Genomic DNA, 17,183 nt, shown 5'->3' on the forward strand with positions numbered 1-17,183 from the left:
CAAACAACCCTTCTAAGTACACGGTCGAAGTTAAAGGTCCTTTAGGCACTTCAGATCACAACTTGGTGATTGTCTCTTCTCCAATGGAACCTTTATCTCATGGCTATTCCCAACCTCGTGTTGTTTGGCATTACAAGAATGCAAAATGGGATGACCTGCGAGACTTCTTTTCCTTGGTTGGATTACTGTTTCAAAACTTCTGATGTCACGTTTACTCAGATCGTGTCAGTGAAATTATTCTTGCAGGAATGGAATCCTTTATCCCACACTCCACTTTAAAATCTCGTCCTTTATCTAAACCTTGGTTTTCCAATAAATGTCCTAAGGCTGTTCAAGAGAAGAATGTTGCATATCGTAATTGGCTTGTTTCTAATTCTTCAGTTTCATTTTCTGCCTACACCAAAGCTCGCAACAATTGTAAAGCAGTTATTAATCAGTCCAAACTAGAGTTTGAACAGGCTAAGAGTAGAAAACTTACTTCTTGCCCTAATGATAGCCGAGCATTCTGGTCTCTTGCCAAAGCTATTGGCCGCAACTTTTGCCCATCTCTGCTTCCGCCTCTGTCCAAACCAGATGGTTCTGTTGTCACTTCAGCCAAGGATAAAGCTGACATGCAAGCATCCCATTTTTCTTCCAGCTCATGTATTAATGATCTTGGTAAAACACCTCCCATCATTCCCAACACGCTCCCCATTCAATGCCTCCTGTGGTATTCCGTCAAAAGGATATCAGAAGGATTTTGATGAAGTTTGATGCTAAGAAATCTCCAGGTTGTTGTTATTTGGTTTTTTGGAGCATTAGTAACTAAGGCCATATTGCTCCGGAGATATGCGGTGGTCGTTCCCTGACCTTTCCGCATCCTCTGTATTTGGTGAGCACGGGCTCGAACCCCGGTCTAATCAAGAAGCGTGTGCTATGCACTGCTGCTCCTGCCCACCTGGCTATGTTGGCACCCAAAGCTCCAGGTCTTGATGGTATTTCTCTACTTGTTCTCAAAACCTGTGCTCCTGAACTTATTGGCGCCTTGGTAGCCAGGTGGGAAGGAGCAGCAGTGCGTAGCACACGCTTATTGATTAGACCGGGGTTCGAGCCCGTCACCACCAAATACGGAGGATGCGGAGAGGTCAGGGAATGACCACCGCATATCCCGGAGCAATATGGCCTTAGTTGCTAATGCTCCTAAAAAAAACCAAATAACCAAATAAATTCCTGAACTTATTCCTATTCTTTGCTGCCTCTTTTCACTTTTTTATTCCAAAGGTGTTTTTCCTTCTGCTTGGAAATTTGCTCATATCCAGCAAGTTCCTAAAAAGGGTGACAAATCCATCCCATCCAATTATTGTCCCATTGCAATTACTTCTACTCTTTCTAAAGTAATGGAGAAATCAATTAACCGCCAACTCTTAAACTACCTAGAAACCTTCCGTCTGATCAACGATCGCCAGTATGGATTCCATCAGTGTCGATCCACTGGTGATATTCTGGCTTATGTTACCCATTTATGGACTAATTCAATGGAAAGGTTCGGTGAAACATAAGTAGTTGCTCTTGACATCTCAAAGGCTTTTGATCGTGTTTGGCATAAAGGTCTTCTAAACAAGCTTCCATCTTATGGTTTGCCAACTGTTTTTAGTAATTGGTTATCCAGTTTTCTTTCTGATCGCTCACTGAGGGTGATGGTAGATGGCTCTCTGTCTTCTAACTTCTCCACTAATGCCGGTGTCCCCCAAGGTTCAGTTCTTTCCCCGACTCTTTTCCTCTTGTATATTAATGACCTTCTTCCATTGACTGGAAATCCTATCCATAGTTTTGCCGATGATAGCACATTGCATTCCACTTTCCATTTTGAGAAACCTTGTCCTGCTCAATCAACTTCAACTTCTCAAAAATCTGCTACCAATTCCTTAAATGCCGATCTTCAGGTAATTCTCCAGTGGGGCAAAGAGAACTTAGTTGATTTCAACCCTTCTAAAACTCAGTATTGTCTTATATCTCGCAAAAAGGATTCCTTTGCTCCTATGCTTATCTTTAGTGACACTCCGATTTTTAGGCAAAATGATATATCTCTTTTGGGGATTACCCTGACTTCTAATCTCTCTTGGCACAAGCACATTACAAATATTGCTTCCTCTGCATCTAAAAAACTTGGTTTTCTCTTTCGCTCTCAGTGTTACTTTTCTTCCAAACAGCTGCTCACTCTGTATAAATCGCAAATCCGCCCTGCCATGGAATATTGTTCCCACATCTGGGGTGGTGCCCCCAAAACCTCTCTCAGGCTTCTTGATTCCATTCAGAAGAGGGCAGTTAGGTTAATGATTCATCTCTAACAGAGTCTCTCCACTCGCTTTTTCATGGACGTACTGTTTCTGTTCCATGCCTCTTCTACAGATACTTCCATGGGCACTGTTCTTCTGAATTGGCTTCTATAATTTCCGCTCTCTCTTTCAAAGCAGTCCAAACACGTGCCGCCACCAGCCAACATCCATTTACTGTCCAATTTCAAACCCACAGAACCAACTTTTCATCTTCCTCATTTATTCATTCAACTGCCGTTTTCTGGAACAACCTTCCTTCATACGTATTTCCTGAAAATTACAATCTACAGAAGTTCAAGTCCAATGTCAACTAATATCTTCTTTCGTCTTCTCAACCTCCAACCCAAGCACGGTACTAATTACTATAGGTTCTAATACCTCTCGTGTTTGGGGTTCACATAAAAAAAACAAAAAAAAAACACCACCTTTGGATCTTAAGTTACCTTGTTACTTTTTTTAACATGGATTTAAACGACTTTCTTCTCCTTGGATATGCAAATAAGATACATTATAATTATTAATTTATTTATATCTCAATACATTTGATGATTCTTGTTTTCTATACTCTGATACGTTTACTATTCAGCTTATTATAACATTGCCCCATCATTTGGTCTAACGTGTATATATTATGCCACCATATAATGCTTTTTTTATTAATGGTAATGTTTAATTTTGTATGACTGTATCACTGTAAAACCATACTATTCCAATTGCGTTTCTTTTTCCAATGCTAATTATAAATTATCAAATATATCTATAGAGGCCACTATTTTGAATTTCTTCATAGCTTACTATTGAGTACACTGAGCTGCTATAAATTGCTTTATCATGTAGATATAATGTTCATTTGGTTGAAGCCTGCTTGCATTCATCTACTCTACTGAATTTGTGTATTTCTTGCATTTCTTGAAATACTCCAGATATTGTACCTAAATAAATTACACTGTGTTGGGACTACCTTGTCCATACTGTATTAGAAAGTGCTAAATTCATTTCGATGCCTTTTTGGCCTTTCACTTTTCTTCTACTACTATGGACAAGTATAGAAATGCAGTTCCTGATACATGGTCAGGTGTAATCCCACGATGAAATACCCGATCATGTATCAATATTTATTTCTGATGACATCAGATCAAGCATATTTGCATTACCTATATTCGACCATTTTCTAAAATTATCTCCCCCACATATCTGATGACAGCTATAACTTTTTCATTATATTTTCATTTTCATTTTATTTGCATTTTATTAGTATTTTGATGCACTAATTTTACTTTACAGTTACCTCACTTTATATTGGCTTATTCAGCCCATAATTTTCTTAATTCATCATAACCTCTAGGATATTAACATTCGTTCACCTTTCACAAATCTACTACACTTCCACTTCCTTTTCTACTTACCTTTTTAGTTACTTAGCACTTTGTGTAACTTTCACATCCATTTATGCCAACTTAATTCAATATATTAATAAAACTTATATATATATATATATATATATATATATATATATATATATATATATATATTTTTGATTGCTTAAATGAATTAAATTTGATTGTTTTATTGATTGTTCTAATATTTTATCCCTTGCTACGTTAATGCCATTGCCGTTGGCAATTCGACTATTATACGTGCTTGATATATTTTAGTTTGATTGCTTAGATGAATTAAACTTTAGTGTCTATTTTCCATTGGGTATTAGGGTGTATCCTGAACAGGAGATTTTGTTAGCATTTCAAGTCTAACATATTCCTAGGGGTCTGTGGTGGCGTTCAAATTATATATAATAAACAATAATAAAAAGTTAGTTCTAATACTAATTATTTAATTTTAATTAATGTTATTAATCAATACTAAATAACATTCCCTTATCTGGTCATCTATCCGCTACTTCTTCAGGGGCTTTGAGCGGATCGATAGCCAGTTTTTAAAGGAATGTCTCATAATTACCCGTTTCTGTTAACTCCTTATCAGTTTTGCCTTTTTAGTGAGATTTTTTTATCTCCTTTAGATTATTTAATTTATTAAATAATGATATTTTTATGCTAATTTGTCTTTAAATTTTTGAATATTTTTAATACTTAATTTAGGAATTCAGCAAACTGGTATAGGAGATACCAGTTTGCTGAATTCCTAAATTAAGTGAATGAATTCCTAATTCTTTAAATTTTTGAATATTTTTAATACTTAATTTAGGAATTCAGCAAACTGGTATAGGAGATACCAGTTTGCTGAATTCCTAAATTAAGTGAATGAATTCCTAATTCTTTAAATTTTTGAATATTTTTAATACTTAATTTAGGAATTCAGCAAACTGGTATAGGAGATACCAGTTTGCTGAATTCCTAAATTAAGTATTAAAAATATTCAAAAATTTAAAGACAAATTAGCATAAAAATATCATTATTTAATAAATTAAATAATCTAAAGGAGATAAAAAATCTCACTAAAAAGGCAAAACTGATAAGGAGTTAACAGAAACGGGTAATTATGAGACATTCCTTTAAAAACTGGCTATCGATCCGCTCAAAGCCCCTGAAGAAGTAGCGGATAGATGACCAGATAAGGGAATGTTATTTAGTATTGTTTAGTATTGATTAATAACATTAATTAAAATTAAATAATTAGTATTAGAACTAACTTTTTATTATTGTTTATTATATAATTTGAACGCCACCACAGACCCCTAGGAATATGTTAGACTTGAAATGCTAACAAAATCTCCTGTTCAGGATACACCCTAATACCCAATGGAAAATAGACACTAAAGTTTAATTCATCTAAGCAATCAAACTAATATATATATATATATATATATATAAAAGAAAGACTTACCTGATTCATTAAACAAATGTGAAAACATTGAATTTTTTTCTCTGTTTGATAAGAAACCTTTATTTTTTGACAATATATGTGTTTCTAGGCCATATGCCATACTGTTTAATTTCTGGAACTTAGTAACAAGTTTTTCTTCTTTCGATTCTTGATTTGAAATGAAATCATTATTACTATCCTCTCTCTTCCTTATTTTCTTGCTCATACTCTTTACTGAATACAATTTTAGATCACAGCTCACATGTTTCCGCTTTTTCTTAATATTGCATGTAACTGTTTCATAAACTTTATTTGTCATAGGCACATAACTGTATTTTTCCATTGAAATATTTGCCATTTGGAAGTCATTATTTGAAACAGGCAGGCCACAACATGTTTCTGATTTGTTATTTTCTACAGGTTTTTGAATCTTAGTTGAGGTATCTATATTACACTTTAAAATCGACTCCATTAATATTTCTTTCTTTTTACTTTTACTGATTCCTTTCAGATTAAAACAGTTCTTTTTAGAAACATTGTAATTATGAGGTTCTGTTTTTACAGCTACCAAATGATCTTCAGGTGTACTTGAAATAGTCAATCCTAATGGCAGAGGTTGTATAATATTCTCTATTTGCTTTTTGTTATTGGCTGTAAAAGTGTGAAATAAATCTGAAGCAGCAATCATGATATTTTTACGAGATATTATGGCTGCCTTATCTTCTTCTTTGGCATCATCTAAAGAATTAGCAGGGCTTGCAATGTACTGGTTATTAAATGGGACTTCTTGTTCTTCATAATTGCTAGGAATTTCTAAAAAAAAAAATAATAATAAATAAATAAAATAAAATAAATAATCAATGTTAAGTTAAAAGTTAATATTAATATTTTTAGGATATGCATATATCTGAAACAACATTTTATGTCAGATCTGTTTAATTTAATATTTGTTATTTTTAAAAATGAATGGAAACATTTTTCAGACTACATGAAATTAATATCTGGTTCTCCCCCTTCCCATTTACTGAATTTTTTTTATTTCCATTGTTATGTATACCTTGTATACATATTAAGTAAACACACAAGAGGCCTTACCCTTGTAAGGTCTCTCAGCTGTTTGTGTAATAATAATAATTATAAACAGCATTCCAAGCTTTTTATGCACCTATACACCTTGGAATAGTGTATCAATCTCTAAACATTAATAAGAAGGAATGCAAACAATTTATAACTGATATTTTGGAGATTTTTTTTTTTTTTTTTTTAATTTTTTTTTTATGTAAACCCCAAACAAGAGAGGTATTAGAACCTATAGTACTTAGTACCGTGCTTGGGTTGGAGGTTGAGAAGACGAAAGAAGATATTTGTTGACATTGGACTTGAACTTCTGTAGATTGTAATTTTCAGGAAATACGTATGAAGGAAGGTTGTTCCAGAAAACGGCAGTTGAATGAATAAATGAGGAAGATGAAGTTGGTTCTGTGGGTTTGAAATTGGACAGTAAATGGATGTTGGCTGGTGGTGGCATGTGTTTGGACTGCTTTGAAAGAGAAAGCGGAAATTATAGAAGCCAATTCAGAAGAACAGTGCCCATGGAAGTATCTGTAGAAGAGGCATGCAGCAGAAACAGTACGTCTATGAAAAAGCGAGTGGAGAGACTCTGTTAGAGATGAATCATTAACCTAACTGCCCTCTTCTGAATGGAATCAAGAAGCCTGAGAGAGGTTTTGGGGGCACCACCCCAGATGTGGGAACAATATTCCATGGCAGGGCGGATTTGCGATTTATACAGAGTGAGCAGCTGTTTGGAAGAAAAGTAACACTGAGAGCGAAAGAGAAAACCAAGTTTTTTAGATGCAGAGGAAGCAATATTTGTAATGTGCTTGTGCCAAGAGAGATTAGAAGTCAGGATAATTCCCAAAAGAGATATATCATTTTGCCTAGAAATCGGAGTGTCACTAAAGATAAGCATAGGAACAGAAGAATTCTTTTTGCGAGATATAAGACAAGATTGAGTTTTAGAAGGGTTGAAATCAACTAGGTTGTCTTTGCCCCACTGGAGAATTACTTGAAGATCAGCATTTAAGGAACCTGTAGCAGATTTTCGTGAAGTTGAAGCTGATTGAGCAAGACAAGGTTTCTCAAAATGGAAAGTGGAATGCAATGTGCTATCATCGGCAAAACTGTGGATAGGATTTCCAGTCAATGGAAGAAGGTCATTAATATACAAGAGGAAAAGAGTGGGGGAAAGAACTGAACCTTGGCATTAGTGGAGAAGTTAGAAGACTGAGAACCATCTACCATCATCCTCAGTGAGCGATCAGAAAGAAAACTGGATAACCAATTACTAAAAACAGTTGGCAAACCATAAGATGGAAGCTTGTTCAGAAGACCTTTATGCCAAACACGATCAAAAGCCTTTGAGATGTCAAGAGCAACTACTTGTATTTCACCGAACCTTTCCATTGAATTAGTCCATAAATGGGTAACATAAGCCAGAATATCACGAGTGGATCGATACTGACGGAATCCATACTGGCGATCGTTGATCAGATGGAAGGTTTCTAGGTAGTTTAAGAGTTGGGGCTTAATTGATTTCTCCATTACTTTAGAAAGAGTAGAAGTAATTGCAATGGGACGATAATTGGATGGGAGGGATTTGTCACCCTTTTTAGGAACTGGCTGGATATAAGCAAATTTCCAAGCAGAAGGAAAAACACCTTTGGAATAAGAAAGTGAAAAAAGGTGGCAAAGAATAGGAGTAAGTCAGGAGCACAGGTTTTGAGAACAAGTGGAGAAATACCATCGGGACTTGGAGCTTTCTTAGCATCAAGATTCGTCAAAATCCCTCTAACATCCTTTTGACGGAACACCACAGGAGGCATTGAATGGAGTGTGTGGGAATGGTGGGAGGTGTTTTACCAAAATCATTAATACACGAGTTGGAAGAAAAATGGGATGCTAGCAGATCAGCTTTATCCTTGGCTGAAGTGAAAACAGAACCATCTGGTTTGGACAGAGGTGGGAGCAGAGATGGGCAAAAGTTGCGGCCAATAGCTTTGGCAAGAGACCAGAATGCTCGGCTACCATTAGGGCAAGAAGCAAGTTTTATACTCTTAGCCTGTTCAAACTCTAGTTTGGACTGATTAATAACTGCTTTACAATTGTTGCGAGTTTTGGTGTAGGCAGAAAAGGAAACTGAAGAATTAGAAACATTCGGTATTCGCAGGCCGGCCGCTAGTTAGTACACTGGACCGAACCTATTGTTAACTCTCTAGGAGGCTTCTGGATCAGCTAGTGTATAATCTTGCTACCTCTATTCTGCCAGATAGTGAATGGAGGGAGTCCGAGTAGTGTGTATGCGGGAAGCATTGTCGAGGCCACGTCATGTCAAGGATCTGAGTATATTCTTACCATGTGTACACCATATCCAAAAATTTCATTACTTCATACAGCATGTCCCACCCACTTTTTCTTACTATTGAATACACCATGAATTGTCAAACTAATAGAGCAAGCTTATCTGCAAAAAGATCTAAACCTCCCAAGCACTTCCTAAGTCATTTCACAAATATACGTGGTCTCAATTCTAATCTCAATGATGTCCATTTCCACTTGCAGTCTGCCAAACCCCATGTACTTTTTCTGACAGAATCTCAGCTATCTGTTGATTCAACAACTGCTCATCTCAAATGACCAAATTATTCGCTGTATGATTCCTTTCGCTTCAAAGGTGGTACTTGTGCATTTGCCCATTCTGATATTCCTTGTCAGAGACTTGGCAATTTGGAATCTCCTCTCTTTGATCTTCTATGGCTTAAATTCTCTCTACCTCATCTGTTGTCTCTACCATTCTCCCAACTCCACTAATCACTTGGAGCTCTTTGACTTCCTCTCTTTGCAACTTGACTTTCTCCAGTCCAACATTCCTAACAGTGAGGTAATTTTCCTTGGTGATTTTAATGTTCACAACTCCAGCTGGCTTCTGTTTTCTAGTCACACCGACAGAGCTAGTAGAGATGCTGAGGCTTTTGCAATTACTAATGACCTTGCACAGATTGTTCATTTACCTACAAGAATACCAGACAACCCTAATCATACAGCCAATACGCTTGATCTTTTTCTCACAAACAACCCTTCTAAGTACACGGTCGAAGTGAGAAGTCCTTTAGGCACTTCAGATCACAACTTGGTGATTGTCTCTTCTCCAATGGAGCCTTTATCTCACGGCTATTCCCAACCTCGTGTTGTTTGGCATTACAAGAATGCAAAATGGGATGACCTGCGAGACTTCTTTTCTGTGACTATGTCTGATCAAAAGCAGAGAAAGCAGGATACTACCAAGAACAGTTGTATAAAATGTACAAGATGATTTTTCAAAATGATAGGCCATCTTACAGCAATTGTCACCAGCTGAAATTATCTGTTAACCCTACAATGTTTAAATGTAGGTGTATCTTCTAATCACATACATGAAAAGGTATCGATGAAATATGGCAAAACAATAGGAGAACCAAGTATCATTTATCAAAAGCTAACTTAATATTACACTGACTACACGTTTTTTCGGGAGCTGCTAAGTGGAACTTTATTTATTGATTTGAAATTATTGTTTTTCTCTAACTTTTGATTTAAAATTAGTAGTGTACCATTTGTTTGTATTAATATTGGTATTTAGGGGCACAAGAGCAACTGAGGCCAAAATGTGCCAATTCCTTTACTATCATTCTAGAATAATAGTTTGGCAATAGAGGAATTCATATATCTGTATTTGTTTCATAATGGTTAAGCTAGATTAGCACTATTTCCAATGATGTGGGTAAGCGATAAAGGTTCTTTCAATTGCGACAGAGTGGAAAGTATTTTTTCCAAAAACGAGAATAGTTGTTGTTATTATTTGGTTTTTAGGAGCATTAGCAAATAAGGCTATATTGTCCGGATATATGCGGTGGTCATTCCCTGACCTTTCCGCATCCTCCATTTTTGGTGGTCAATCAGACCCCAGTCTAATCAAGAAGAGTGTGCTATGCACTATTCCTGCCCACCTGACTACGGAGGCGCCATGAGAATAGTGCATACAATCTAAGAGTATGTTTGACTGTAAGTGGTGATGTACAATGCATTTATCGAGGTAGGTTGCCTCTCACGAAACATATGGGTTAGGTGCACAGGTCTTATCCTTAGCCTTGATACAACTTCATCCTGCCTGTTTTGTCTGAAGCTGGAAGTCCATAATGCTGGTTTCTCTTTTGTTTGGAACAATTTGTTATTCCTTTGTGACTTCCATATTTCTGACCACTGAAACGAACAGACTTTTTTATATATTTCAAATAATCCATGTATGGCATTTGGTAAATTGTTGGTGTGGTACTGGTTGCCTGATCTGCTCTCTCGTTACCTATGATACCGGAAGGCCTTGGAATCCAGCAAAACTTCACTGAATGATTTTTATTCTGTAGACGGCTTGGGAGGTTTAGATCTTTTTGTAGATAAGCTTACTCTATTAGTTTGACAATTCATGGTATTTAATAATAAGAAAAAGCTGGGGGGACATGCTGTATGAAGTATGAAATACAGGGTCCTTGAGGTCATCACAAAAATTCTCTCAGATATGCCAGACAAGCTGTACTTGCTATCTGGGAGTCAAAAATGCTGATGGAACTGATATTCGGGTGACACTCAAGTCAGCGGACCCAATTTCGGCAAAGCCTGGACGGTCTCTGACAGCTAAATCCTCTGCTTGCACCTTCACGATAGTGGGACTGTTAGTAATCCTGGGCAAAACCCCATGCGCAAGCACACATTGGGTGACCACCCAAGTGTGAACCAACATAAGCAAGGGGGTCGAGGTGTGGCGCCCACACCGCACAGAGGAATGCCCCCCTCTGTATTACCAGACAATAAGCGGTATATGACTCTCATCAACTGGTGCAATACCACCACTTCGCTTATTGGAGGCTTGAAGTGGTGGAACCCATGTTTAGTCTCCAGAGCTAAGTTCTGGTCAACCCTTCCCCACCTCTTCCATCATGCAGTTCGACTGATGACCATTTGTATGCCGAAAATTTCATACTTCATACAGCATTTGCCCCCCCCCCCCCTCAACTTTTTTTTTACTATTGAATACACCATGAATTGTCAAACTAATAGAGCAAGCTTATCAGCAAAAAGATTTAAACCTCCCAACCACTTCCTAGTTCATTTCACAAATAAAAGTGGTCTCAGTTCTTATCTAAATGATGTCCATTTCCACTTACAGACAGCCAAACCCCATGTACTTTTTCTGACAGGATCTTAGTTATTAGGTTGATGCAATGACAGCTCATCTCAAATGTCTAAATTATTCGCTGTATGATTCCTTTCGCCTCAAAGGTGGTACTTGTGCATATGTCAGTTCTGATATTCACTGTCAGAGACTTGGTAATTTGGAATCTCCCCTTTTCGATCTTCTCTAATCTTTCTACTTCATTGTGTCAAATTCATCTGTTGTCTCTACCGTTCTCCCAACTCTACTAATCACTTGGAGCTCTTTGACTTCCTCTCTTTGCAACTTGACTTTCTCCAGTCCAACTTTCCTAACAGTGAGGTAATTTTCCATGTTGATTTTAATATTCACAACTCCAGTTGGCTTCCGTTTTCTAGTCACACCAACTAAAAGCTGGTCGAGATGATGATGCTTTTGCAATTACTAATGACCTCGCACAGATTGTTCATTTACCTAGCAGAATACTGGACAATCCTAATCATACAGCCAACATGCTTGATCTTTTTCTCACTAACAACCCTTCTAAGTACACGATCCTTTAGACACCTCAGATCACAATTTGGTGATTGTCTCTTCTCCAGTGGAGCCTTTTATCTAATGGCTATTTCCAACCTCGTGCCCTTGGTCGGATTACTGTTTCAAAACTTCTGATGTCAATGTTTGCTCAGTTCGCGTCAGAGTAATTATTCTTAGCATTAGCATTAGTAGAGGCATTTGATGCAAGAAAGCAACCTTATGCAGCATCAGCCAAAAAAAAAAAAAAAAAAAAAAAACCCACTTCCACTTCACCCCTCTGTTCGTTCAAAATACCTGTCCAGCTGAGCCTTAAACTTATTTAGGCTATCAACCTCCACCACAAGGGATGGCAGTCTGTTCCACCAACCAACCACCCGCTGGCTAAAGGCAAATTTCCGCACGTCTATCCTACATCTGTCTTTCCTCAATTTGAATTTATGCCCTCTCAGGTGATTTTTCTGAGCTAGAGGAAGAATCCCATCAGCATTGAGCATGCTTAAACCATTCAAGGCTTTATACACCTCTATCAGATCACCTCGCTGGTGCCTAGTCTCCAGACACTGTAATTTGCAAAACTTAAGCCTTTCTTTGTAAGAGCACCCCTTTGTTCCATTCACTAATCTTGTTGCCCTTCTCTGTACTCGTTCCAGCAGCTCTACATCCTTCTTGAAATGAGGCCTCCAGACCTGTATACAGTACTCTAGGTGTGGCCTGACCATTGCCTTGTACAATGGAATAATCACCTCCTTATCCCTGCTGGAAAAATTCCTGTATATCATTGACAATACTCCATGAGCTACTCTTGCAGCCCGTCTGCACTGCTCAGAGAACTTCATATCTGCCTGCACAATCACCCCCAATTCCCTTTCATTCTCTACCACTGTCAGTGTAGTACCACAGAGTTGATACGTTGCTCTGGGGTTGCTGTTTTCCATGTGTAGTCCTTTACATTTGTCAATGTTAAACTTCATTTGCCACCTCTCAGCCCATCTGCTCAACCTTTCCAGATCCTGTTGCAGCAGTGTAGTGTCAGTAGTGTCCTTGACAACCCTGCCAACCTTTGTATCATCTGCAAACTTGGACATTAAGCTTGATATACCATCATCAATATCATTTATAAATACAGAAAACAATAATGGACCCAACACTGAGCCCTGAGGGACTTCACTAATAACATTAGTCCACGATGAGCAGTGTCCATTGATTACCACTCTCTGTCTTCTCCCACTCAACCACCCCTTTATCCATAGCAGCAATTTGCCTCCAATGTCACACTGCTCCAATTTGTGTAGCAGTCTTCCATGTGCAACAGTATCAAAAGCCTTTCTAAGATCCAAGTATATAATATCAAAGTTATTCCCTGCATCCAGTTCTTTTGTGACTGCATCATAGTATCCAATCAAGTTGGTCAGGCAAGACTTCCCCTTAACAAAACCATGCTGTGTCTGAGCTATAACTGAAGTCTTGTCTAAATGATCCTGCAGTGCTTCTTTAACCAGCCAAGTGTCACTTCAGCCAAGGATAAGTATGACCTGCTATCATCCCATTTTGATTCCAACTCATGTATTAATGATGTTGGTAAAATACCTCCCACCATTCCCAACATGTTCCATTCAATGCCTCCTGTGGTCTTCCGCCAAAAGGATGTCAGAACGATTTTGAAGAATCTTGATGCTGAAGTCCTGATGGTATTTTTCCATTTGTTCTCAAAACTTGTGATCCTGTTCTTTGCCACCTTTTTTCACTTTCGTATTCAGTAGGTGTTTACCTTCTGCTTGGAAATTTGCTCATATCCAGCCAGTTATTAAAAAGGGTGACAAATCCCTCCCATACAATTATTGTTCCATTGCTTTTGCTCTTTCTGAAGTAATGGAGAAATCAACTAACCGCCAACTCTTAAACTATCTAGAAACCTTCCGTCTGATCAACTATCGCCAGTATGGATTCTGTCAATGTCAATCCACTGGTGATATTCTGGCTTATGTTACCCATTTATGGACAAATTCAATGGAAAAGTTTGGCGAAACACAAACACCTTGTTGGTGCCCCCAAGGTTCAGTTCTTTCCCCCACTCTTTTCCTCTTTTATATTAATGACCTTCTTCCAATGACTGGAAATCCTATCCATAGTTTTGCCTATGATAGCACATTGAATTCCACTTTACAGTTTGAGAAACCTTGCCCTGCTCAATCAGCTTCAACGTCTCGAATATCCGCTACCAATTTATTAAATGCTGATCTCCAGGTAATTCTCCAGTGGGACAAAGACAACTTAGTTGATTTCAATCCTTCTAAAACTCAGTCTTGTCTTATATCTCGCAAAAAGGATTCTTCTGCTCCTATGCTTATCTTTGGTAATACTCCAATTTCTAGGCAAAATGATATATCTCTTTTAGGGATTACCCTGACTTCTAATATCTCTTGGCACAAGCACTTTACAAATATTGTTCCTCTGCATCTAAAAAACTTGGTTTTCTCTTTCGCTCTCAGCGTTACTTTTCTTCCAAACAGCTGTTCACTCTGTACAAATACCAAATCCACCCTACCATGGAATATTGTTCCCACATCTGGGGCAGTGCCCCCAAATTCTCTCAGGGTTCTAGATTCCATTCAGAAGAGGGCAGGTTAGGTTAATTAATGACTCATCTCTAACAGAGTCTGTCCACTCATAGACGTACTTTTTCTGCTGCATGAGTTTTCTAAATAATTTCATGGGGACTGTTCTTCTGAATTGACTTCTATAATTCCCACTCTCTCTTTCAAAAATAGTCTGAACACGTGCCGCCACCAGCCAACATAAAACTCACAGAACCAACTTTTCATCTTCCTTGTTTATTCATTCAACTGCCATTTTCTGGAACAACCTTCCTTCATACATATTTCCTGAAAATTACAGTCTCCCTAAGTTCAAGCCTAATGTCAACAAATGCCTTCTTTCGTCTTCTCAACCTCGAACCGAAGCACGGTATTAAGTACTATAGGTTCTAATACCTCTGGTGTTTGGGGTTTTCATAAAAAAAAAAAAAAAAAAAAAAAAACCAGGAAGGGAACTGGTTTTTTTTTTATCAAATATGCAAAATCTATTGTCCAGTGCAGATACTGCACTCATGGAATCAGGGCCGCTGTGACCCTATGTGCCGTCAGCAAGCAAAATCAAATCTGCTGCCCTAAAATATTTTGATTAAAAAATAAAATAAGGCATAATTATTATTCATTTATTGAAATAAAGAAAAGAATTACAACATATCTCACATACAGCATAATATAATCATTCTGAAATTCTAGAAATAAACTTTAAATTCTAAATCACAGTCATCGTATTCTCTCAGAATAATAAAATAAAAGGATAATTATAATGTAAAAAAAATTATACAAATTTATGCATAGCCAGCTCCAGCAACACCACTGTGGATATCTATCACAATCTATTGTTCTACTTTTAGACCTGGAAGAGGGAATTCCTTCTCCCAGGTTACTGGCCCCACTGCACGGAGGCAGAAGCTGTGCCAACCAGTGACCAAGTGGTCAGGAGAAGAGGACAGCAGTATGTTGCTAGCAGAGGTAGCAGTAAAGCAGTCACATTGCTTAGTGAGGGAAGCACTAACAATGCGAGCAGTGGAGGGTTTCTGAAAGCACTAGTACTTAGAAAGATTGCATGGTTATTTGTTATTTGGTTTTTAGGAGCATTAGCAACTAAGGCTATATTGCTCCGGGATATGCGGTGGTCATTCCCTGACCTTTCCGCATCCTCCGTATTTGGTGGTGACGGGCTCGAACCCCGGTGTAATCAAGAAGCGTGTGCTACGCACTGCTGCTCCTTCCCACCTGGCTACGGAGGCGGCTAGATTGCATGGGAACTATTGCTTGGCACTCGGGGCCTGCAATTGCTATTCAATGAATCTCATGTTCTGAGAATGGCAAGAAATAGAGATCATCGGCATAAAGGTAGGTCGCAACAGCATTTAGAAGTTCTTTTGTGATGGAATCAATTCTAAGTTCAAAAAGGGTTGCACCCAGTACAGACCCTTGTGGTACTCCTTTTTCCTGTAAAAATGTCATGGAAAGTGAGTTTTGATATTGGAGTTGGAACGAGCAGTTCTGAAAGAAGTTCCTAATGAATATAGGCAGGTTGCCTCATAGGCCAAGGGCATGAAGGTCACTGATAATGCCACGACACCAGGTGGTATCAAATGCCTTCTATATATCTATGACTACATATTCATCAAGGTGTTGTAACATGATGTAATATATTCCATCTGGCCCAGTGGCACTGTTACGTGTTGTTTTAATGGTGTGCAGAATATCAGCATATTGAAGAGAGGTTATATGAAAGGAATAGAGGTTAGAAAAGTAATGGATCATTGTTTAGTCGTGGTCCTGATTTTCTGGAAATCCCAAGAATACGTTCTTGCTGCAGAAACTTGGGCAAAGGTTTTGCCCAAGGCATTTGCTATATCCAGAGCAGAGAGTTCTTGCCCATTCCATGAAAGAACTGGGGTAGAGATGGTTGGAAACTTGCCAGAAATCTGTCTAATTTTCTTCCATGTTAATCTGGAGTTAGTTTCTATTTTAAGGTGGATGCAAACCAAATCCAGGAATTCTTGGCTTGACTTTGAATGAGATGTACTTTTGCCCTTATCTTCTTGTAGTTAATAAGATTAACTACAAGCTTCAATTTGTTGGGGGTTCTATGCAATAAATTCCATGCATTAATTTTTAACTTCTTTGCTTCTGTGCATTAGCATTAGTAGAGGCATATGATGCAAAAAAGTAAGCTCATATATCATCAGCCAAAAAAAAAAAAAAAAAACACATTCCCATTTTGCCCATCCATTCACACCAAATCTTTGTCTAGTTCTGCCTTCAACTTAAAGTTGTTGACCTCCACTACAACAGATGAAAGTTTGCTATCAACCATCCACTGGCTAAAAGGAAATTTCTGCACATCTAGTCTATAATTCTCTTTCCTCAATTTGAATTTATGTCCCCTCAGGTGAGTAATCTGAGCAAGAAGAAGAATCCCATCAGTATTGAGCTTGCTCACACCATTCAAGGCCTTATATACCTCAATTAGTTCACCTTGCAGGTGCCTAGTCTCCAGATGCTACAATTTACAGAACTTAAGCCTTTCTTCGTAAGAGAAACCCTTCGTTCCATTCACTAATCTTGTTGCCCTTCTCTGTACTCGTTCCAGCAGCTCTACACCCTTCTTGAAATGAGGCCTCCAGACACCTACTCTCTGTATACAGTACTCAAGGTATGGCCTGA

The 17,183-nt window shown here is 38.0% G+C and overlaps 1 protein-coding gene across 1 annotated transcript in view; it reads right to left on the reverse strand.

The window, feature by feature from the left end:
- Window positions 1–17,183, reverse strand: part of LOC150087104 (uncharacterized) — a 367,036-nt gene that overhangs the window by 47,429 nt on the left and 302,424 nt on the right. The window contains exon 7 of the mRNA XM_090372376.1: window positions 5,157–5,948. Coding sequence (XP_090228502.1) covers window positions 5,157–5,948 — 792 coding nt within the window. The remainder of the gene's footprint in view (window positions 1–5,156; window positions 5,949–17,183) is intronic.

Source organism: Mastigoproctus giganteus, chromosome 4, assembly GCF_048544385.1.
Source record: "Mastigoproctus giganteus isolate SK-2022 chromosome 4, ASM4854438v1, whole genome shotgun sequence".
Classification (NCBI taxonomy): domain Eukaryota; kingdom Metazoa; phylum Arthropoda; class Arachnida; order Uropygi; family Thelyphonidae; genus Mastigoproctus; species Mastigoproctus giganteus.